This window comes from Aplidium turbinatum, chromosome 1 (assembly GCF_918807975.1).
Source record: "Aplidium turbinatum chromosome 1, kaAplTurb1.1, whole genome shotgun sequence".
NCBI classification, from domain to species: Eukaryota; Metazoa; Chordata; class Ascidiacea; order Aplousobranchia; family Polyclinidae; genus Aplidium; species Aplidium turbinatum.
Genome location: NC_137472.1, coordinates 36,310,557 through 36,319,021, shown reverse-complemented (window position 1 = coordinate 36,319,021; position 8,465 = coordinate 36,310,557). Strand labels below are relative to the sequence as shown.

The 8,465-nt window shown below is 37.0% G+C and overlaps 1 protein-coding gene across 2 annotated transcripts; it reads right to left on the bottom strand.

The window, feature by feature from the left end:
- Nucleotides 1-536: 536 nt before the first annotated feature.
- On the bottom strand, nucleotides 537-4,792 carry LOC145774477 (uncharacterized). 2 transcript variants are annotated; one of them, XM_082585744.1, is made up of 4 exons: nucleotides 2,048-4,792; nucleotides 1,274-1,457; nucleotides 923-1,041; nucleotides 537-647 (listed from the first exon to the last, which is right to left on the bottom strand). In XM_082585744.1, the coding sequence occupies exons 1-3, from the start codon at nucleotides 2,075-2,077 to the stop codon at nucleotides 929-931; spliced, it is 327 nt and encodes a 108-aa protein (XP_082441870.1). In that variant the 5' UTR covers nucleotides 2,078-4,792; the 3' UTR covers nucleotides 537-647; nucleotides 923-928. The 2 variants fall into 2 exon arrangements, with proteins under 2 accessions (XP_082441870.1, XP_082441862.1); XM_082585736.1 differs by having other exon boundaries at nucleotides 1,274-4,750.
- Nucleotides 4,793-8,465: the final 3,673 nt, after the last annotated feature.

Here is an 8,465-nt window from a genome sequence, read left to right as displayed (position 1 = left end):
ATGCACCATTTGGATGCATCTGGCCAGCGTTGGCGTCTGCATCTTGCCAACGCTGGCTTCTGCATCTTGCCAACGATGGCTTCTGCATCTTGCCAATTTTGGCTTCTGCATCTTGCCAACGTTGGCAAAATGTTTTATGCACCATTTGGATGCATCTGGCCAACGTCGACTTCTGCATCTAGCCAACGTTGGCATCTGTATCTGGCCAACGTTGGCAAGATGACTTGTGCACCATTTGCTTCATCCGGCGCCTAAATTCTGGTTGACGTTTACGCACCATGACGCTGCTTCATCTGACCCATTGACTATTGTGATGCCCGCGCTTTGACCAAGGTTGGCCATGCGAAGCAAGCTGGTGCATAAAACATCTGAATAGCATTGGCATCTACATTTGCCAAACGTCTCTGTACCTAAACCTCGCTGATCACCAAAAGTTTATTGTTGAACCTAGCTAATCCTTGGGCGAAAGAACAGCAGCAACACGGATTTATAAGCAACACTACTCCCTTTGTGACAAAGCAAAGTAACAGTCGAGCTTCGTATATTTTCACATTTATTAGAAACAAGCCACATCAAATCGTATTGATAGATGGAGATTCATTGCACATCATCAGCTTTTTCTTATGTATCTTTATCATTCTGAATTCCTGCGAATGAAACAAAAATATCTAATTCAAGAGAGCTGTTTGGCAACAGTGTAGGATTTTGATCAGTTGTCGTTCAGGATACTACGAAGTTAATTGACAATCTGCAATATCAATGTAATATCCCTTTCTCCAACGTGCGTGACAAAAAACTTATCATTCGATTCTGCGCCACGCAGAGCGATAATCAAGTTCCAATACATTCTGTGTGTACAGTAGTTATTCAACAACTAAAGCAACACATTCGCTGTTGTCTTTCAAACATATAACAAGCTCACCAAAAGTTAGTTTTTGCCGTTTTCGGCCACCTTGCCTGTCCTTCCCATTTCGAAATCACTCTGAAACTCTTCCCCAATTTGCTGCACGGCAGCAGCTTTGTCGTGCGCCATCACCATGTCTAATCATGAATGTAAAAAAAGAAGTGTTAAATCAGTATATAAATGCCGACCATCGACATAGCCTACTAACCACCATGTTCGTTGTTCCCATCAATGCGAGTACACCACTAAAACATTTTCATACATTACTCAATATACTTCACAATTACATCATACATTAATCAAAAGAGCAAAATGGCATAGTTATGACATAATCATTTAGTCATAGTAGAAACATTTATCCGTACTCACCAAGAACAACCTTTTTCAGATTCTTTTTTAAACAATCAAACGAGTGCTTAGACTTCACGATGTTTTTTTCTTTCTTTGTTCTCGACATGACTTGAACTGTGTTGTGTTCGATAATAATAGTTGGAATAAGTCCACTGATCCAATCGCTTGCATTTTTGCCAACAACTTGACTTAAATTTGCCACCTGCAAAATGTAAATCGAATGTAATGACAGGGGTTTCATCCATCATATTAAAAAGCTTCAGCACTTGTTACAGAAATTTTCGACTGTTCCAAATGACAGCCAACGTTTAAAGTTTATTTTGGGATTCCAGTCGTCTGTTGTGTTGCGTATGTAGGTCGCAGTGTAGGCTACTGTAGGCTATGTTGTAGCAATGGGCGCAAAATAAAACATGTTATTATTATTATTATTCAGTTGACGGCAATGAAAGCTACATTTGCAAATACTCTACAACCATCACAGACCAATCCACACGACATAAAAATACAAACACATTCAAGCAGTCAGGCAAACACTGCCGGAGCAGCAAAATCAAAGATTGAGTAAAACCCTACACATTTTGTGGGTTATCACAAGCTCTGCTACTTTGCTGATATCTTCTTAGCACTCATCTATGAGCACTGGCACTAAATTTGTCACGAAAATATTTCATATGAAAGTTTTTCATTGGTCGATAAGTTTTATAACTTTCTTTAAATTGTGTAAACGTAGCCTAGTGACAAAAACGACTTTACACAATTATTTCAGGTTTAATGAATAAGACATTCACTTACCAGGTTTTCATAAACATTGTCGTAAGTCATTCCTATAGTTTCATTTTGATCATTTCTAAAACTTCTTTCGGCCGTAATATCTCAATTGAATTCGATTTTTTATATTTTCGATGCAAAAAGCGAAAATTCCTTTTAGCGCTGTTCACGTAAGCATTGTGCTTTCGGCTCTCCACGTAATTGTGTATTGCGCACAACCGCCATGTTTGAACAGTCGAAGTGAATCGAGTGACGTCATAATCCCTTTAGCAAAGGATTAAGTCATGGCCTTTGTCTTCCTTCATCAAAAAAAAAACAAGTTCTTCTGCTAAATTGCATCTCCTCACGTTGATATAACACATCGCCGCATTCTAAAGCTTTGTTGCCTATTTCACTTCAACGCGTCATATTGCCCAGTCAAAGTTTAAGTAGTGACGTCATAATGGAGTTTTCACAACAATTATTGTGCCTGCAGCATTGTTCTATGCACCGCGGAAGAAAAAACGATTCGCCGAATCGTTGAAAGTAAAAGTAGCGATCGTTTTGTGAAATCTCGCTTCGAGAAATTGAGGAGAGATTTCGACGCAACATGACTGCTCCTGAAGCTGGCCTATTGTGCAAGCTTTGCTACATTTGAAGTAAAGACCCCCCTTTGTTGGCGACACGAGAATCTAATCCACGTGGTCAAAATCAGACAGTGAGCGAGACTGCTCTCAGAACACAATCGATAAGTGATAGCGCATCAATCGATTTTTTTTTTACATTGATTCAGCGTCTGCAGACAGGTCAGCAGCGCGGCGGCAGTGCAGCCGCAACTCAATGATCACATGATCACCACAATCATGCTGCTGTGTCGAGCGCTACCAAACATCAACAAGTGAATTCGATTAAGCTTACAAGTTGTTTTAAATTTTCTTAAACTGCACGCAAATTTTGAGGTTAGTCCTGAAAAAATGTTTTCAAAAATAACTTATTACAACACATTTTAGTATAGTTAAACTTGAAAATTAAAAAAGCTTTTGTTGAACACAAGAAAAAAATGAAGACCTGGTAACTTGAATTAGCAACCACGTTTTTAAGTTTATCGCTTGTTAGTTACCTTACCAACGTCTGCAGACGTTGAATCAATGTAAAAAGAACGGATTATGCTAGTTGGGTATTGGAGGCGCCAAAGCCTAAACTTTCTGGAAGTGCCTTCTGAATCACAAGACATTTATTGCACTAAATTATCTGAAGCAATTGAATATGAACAAACGATTTTTATCATGGCGTTGTTGCTACAAGAATACGGTATGCTAAAGAAACTGTGTTTCTCCGCTAAACCACATAAGTCATTTAGTTAAAGAGTCATTTTATTGTTGGCTATTAATATTTTCAAAGAATAAATCAAGTGAAACTGAAATGAAGTAGCCAACGTTGCAATTGTTTATTTTGTAGAAACGTGTCGGGCTAATGGAAACTTTAAACTGTTTGGGTATCAAGCACGTTATCGCGTTCGCGTTTCTGTTGCTCCTACCTTTTTCTAGACCTCTGCTCCGTTTGGCATAAACAAACTTGGCAAACTGTTGGCTACACTTCTGACCAACGCTGGTCTTAAATATTCATAGTATACTTGTACGGTATCATAAAAACAATAACAGCATTGATAGCCTATTATAAAAATGTAAAATTGTAGCAAAATGATGGTATACATTTGCATAATTTTAAAGAAAACACCGAAATTGTTATGAATTGGCACAACGCGGGCAATGCTTCTGACCAATGTTAGCCAACCACACAACTGTGTTTTGAAGCAATACCACATGAAAAGAAGTTTGTGTTAGTAATTTTAAAGATTAAAACAAATAAACCTGAAATAAAATCTTTTAGACCGTTTTGAACGCATAATAAGAAATAAGCTATTGAAATTGATGGCATATTGTTGGCAACATGTTGGACATAATTGCCAATCTTGTGCCCTCACATCCAGCATATAGCCGACGTTGCAATTGTTTATTTTGTGGAATCGTGTCGGGCAAATGGAAACTTAAACTGTTTCAGTATCAAGCACGAAATCACGTTCGCGTTTCTGTTGCTCCTACCTTTTTCTAGACTTCTGCTTTGTTTGGCATAAACAAACTGAAATGAAACTACTTTGTTGGCAAACCGTTGGCTACACTTCTGACCAACGCTGGTCTTAAATATTCATAATATACTTGTACGGTATCATAAAAACAATAACAGCATTGATAGCCTATTATAAAAATGTAAAATTGTAGCAAAATGATGGTATACATTTGCATAATTTTAAAGAAAACACCGAAATTGTTATGAATTGGCACAACGCGGGCAATGCTTCTGACCAATGTTAGCCAACCACACAACTGTGTTTTGAAGCAATACCACATGAAATGAAGTTTGTGTTAGTAATTTTAAAGATTAAAACAAATAAACCTGAAATAAAATCTTTTAGACCTTTTTGAACGCATAATAAGAAATAAGCTATTGAAATTGATGGCGTATTGTTGGCAACATGTTGGATATAATTGCCAATCTTGTGCCCTCACATCCGAATTGCAATTGTTTATTTTGTGGAAACGCGTAGGCAAATGGAAACTTAAACTGTTTCAGTATCAAGCACGAAATCACGTTCGCGTTTCTGTTGCTCCTACGTTTTTCTAGACCTCTGCTTCGTTTGGCATAAACAAACTAAAATGAAACTACTTTGTTGGCAAACCGTTGGCTACACTTCTGACCAATGCTGGTCTTAAATATTCATAGTATACTTGTACGGTATTATAAAAACAATAACAGCATTGATAGCCTATTATAAAAATGTAAAATTGTAGCAAAATGATGGTATACATTTGCATAATTTTAAAGAAAACACCGAAATTGTTATGAATTGGCACAACGCGGGCAATGCTTCTGACCGATGTTAGCCAACCACACAACTGTGTTTTGAAGCAATACCACATGAAAAGAGGTTTGTGTTAGTATTTTTAAAGATTAAAACAAATAAACCTGAAATAAAATCTTTGAAACCTTTTTGAACGCATAATAAGAAATAAGTTATTGAAATTGATGGCATATTGTTGGCAACATGTTGGACATAATTGCCAATCTTGTGCCCTCACATCCAGCATATAGCCGACGTTGCAATTGTTTATTTTGTGGAAACGTGTCGGGCTAATGGAAAGTTTAAACTGTTTGGGTATCAAGCACGTTATCGCGTTCGCGTTTTGTTGCTCCTGCCTTTTTCTAGACCCCTGCTTCGTTTGGCATAAACAAACTAAAATGAAACTACTTTGTTGGCAAACTGTTGGCTACCCTTCTAACCAACGCTGGTCTTAAGTATTCATAGTATACTTGTACGGTATCAGAAAATAATAACAGCATTGATAGCCTATTATAAAAATGCAAAATTGTAGCAAAATGATGGTATACATTTGCATAATTTTAAAGAAAACACCGAAATTGTTATGAATTGGCACAACGCGGGCAATGCTTCTGACCGATGTTAGCCAACCACACAACTGTGTTTTGAAGCAACACCACATGAAAAGAGGTTTGTGTTAGTATTTTTAAAGTTTAAAACAAATAAACCTGAAATAAAATCTTTAAGACCTTTTTGAACGCATAATAAGAAGTATTGAAATTGTTGGCGTAATGTTGGCAATGTTGGCAACATGTTGGACAAAATTGCCAGCCTTGTGCCAACATACCCAGCATATAGCCAACGCTGGCCCAGCAATCAATGTTTGCTGGGGAGTTATCACAAATTTTTCTGATTCATTCTTGAAGTTGTTTGTTGGAAGTCGGTCGCACATTTAACTGGTTTATTTGGTGCTTGCTAGCTGGACAAATTCTCCGTCTTTTATCCAAGTAATCTGTATCGTAGTGACAGTTTTTTTAGAGGTGTACGGCGTTGCATCTCGATTTCGATAGCCGCGGGCTAATTTTACAGGAATACACTTATTGAATAGACGTTTCAAAGAGTGTTTCTTTTTCGGTCACTACATGCAGACAAACGGATCCGGGAACTTTATGTTACAATTTTCCCACGAAGAGATTATGGTTTACCGCTGTGACCATGAGTATTTTAGTACCGTACGTAGGCTGCTTGCAGCCTAGGTTACACCGGGCTTTATTTTTCTATAGAAAAATATGTTCAAGATTGAATGCATTAAATGCAACCAACTCTGAAAATGTTTGGGCTAGTTTACGCTGTAAAAAAAAGGAAAAAACAAAGGTATGTCCAACAATTTAAGTCTCGTATGTTTCGTTTTAGACACTTTATTTCGTTGAAATTCCTAACAGCTGTCATGTGAAAACCGATATTAGGGTTACAATTACAATAGAAATATTCCCTAACGATAGGTTGTACATTAAAGTATTAAACAACAATATATTTTTTGATCGAATTCATAGAAAATATGAAGTTGAGTCGGCAGGCTTGAGCATTTTGTTTTCCGACAAAGAAAAAAAAACAAAAATTGAATAAAAGGGATCTCTGACTGAAAAAAGTTGGGAGCCACTTGTTTAACTTTAGAGTTGCCAGTTTTTCTGATTATTTTCTTTAAATTGCCAAGTTTTATAATTTTGTTTAAAAATTTGTTTATTCAAAAATACGAATTTTTTTCTGCGATTTCAACAAGCAACTTGGTAGCTTTTGCATGGGTTTACACGGTTTAACAGTATGAGACTCCATTTCACGGAAACTGAAAGCATTATCGGGCAACTTTAAAATTGTTTTGCATTGGACACTTGGTTGAACTTTGATTTGAAGGCAAAGTAGACTTGTAGTTTCCTGAGTATCTAAAGATGGTGACGAGAATTCAAAGATTGTGTAACATCATGGTTGCAATAGATTCACGAATAGCTTTTCTTTAAATAAAAATAATTAAAAGAAATAGACTCAGCGGTAATTAATCTATAAGGGTCTTCTAAACTTTTCCAGTAGGGCAATACCGGTACAATTTACGGTAAGTGAGGACAGATTCATCATGAGGACAGATTGCTTAATTTTGATTGTTTACTTTTGTTTGTTTGATTGTTTACTTACTTTTGTTTGTTTGATTGTTTACTTTTGATTGTTTACCGCCCCGATAGCTCTTTGAAATTGGTTAGCGCGTCACTTCTGGAACGAAGATGCTTCAAGATCAAGCGGCGCTGGTTCGACTCTTGGGGTGTGCGCTTGAGCACCGCACGTTAAGGACTGCTCTCCATTCAGCGGCATCTAATGGATGGAATAGTTCCCAGGCAACAAGACTTCAACAATCGGAAACTTCACTCTGTCAATCTCGGTGACCGGGCCTGCGTCAGTGAATTAAAAGCCTCTACAAGTATGCGAAACTGCCAGGATTAAGCTCTGCAAAAAGCTTTCCCAGTCCGAGGATAAAGATTCAATCAATCAATCACTATTGTTTAGAATGAAGCAGTCCAGCTCATTTTTCTATCTCGTAAATATAGCAAAAATAGTAGTCACAAACGAATTAACAACCAATAATTCCCACTGAATGAAAAGAAGACAGTGAAATCACCACAAAGGGTCATAAAAATCAGCCTTAGTCGTAGACTCCTATAGTCCTATGCAATTGATGTTAAGGAATTTGGTTTTGCCCTGCACTTTATGAATTCGGGATTGCGAGCGTACCGTATCTACAGTACGGTATTTCACATACCGTAACAAACGGAAAATTACAAAAAAGTGCAAATAAAATTGGCTTTGGCTATAGTTACACTATAATATATAGTGTAATAATAGCCTCAATAGTGTTGCCAGATAAGGAATTCTGCCCTAATTTGAGAAAAGTTTAAAGCTGTTAAAAACAAAAGCATGTATTTTGGATTTTTTTTTAGTCCTGGACAAAGATCAAAACCCTAATCTTTTTCCTAACTCTAAGCCTTACCTTAACCCTTCCTAACTGTAATCTCTCTGGCAGCACCTGATTGTAACCATGGCATTAAGTGTGGAAAAATAGCTACTTCCAATAAAATTACACCTATTGATGAAAAAGTTCTGGGATGTAAGAGTCATTAATACAAAGAAAAGCAATCTGCACAATCCAAATTATGGTATTATTTCTAAAAAGTATTATTGCTGTGTTTATAAAGTGTCATCTGGGAAGGAAGTGTCATCTGAGAAGAAAACATGTACGGTACCGTATCTTACTTAGAGATGTGAGTTGTTTTGATTCTGCTCGTTTTAAAAAAAAAAAAAAGTAATAAAACGATTGTTGTTTTTGCACCAATAATCTGACTAAAATTTAAATGTTGAAACAAAATTGGAAGTGGCTGCGTTTACGGCGCCGTAAATACAGACGTTCCATGCCTTTTTTCTAGTCTTTACGTCGCTTTTAGTGCGCATGCGCGTTGTTGCTGAAAAAAGCTGGATATATAACTAAATTCAACTGTTTTCACCAAGTGATTCAGTGGCGCATGCGGTCTGCGTCAGATTCGT

What these genes read in the sequence shown, in the direction of transcription:
- LOC145774477 (XM_082585736.1), bottom strand. Translation starts at nt 1,496, where the DNA reads ATGAAACCCCTGTCATTACATTCGATTTACATTTTGCAGGTGGCAAAT. An exon ending in TCTGAAAAAGGTTGTTCTTG is followed by an intron (nt 1,042 to 1,273) that starts GTGAGTACGGAT and finishes ATTCATGATTAG; the next exon opens with ACATGGTGATGGCGCACGAC.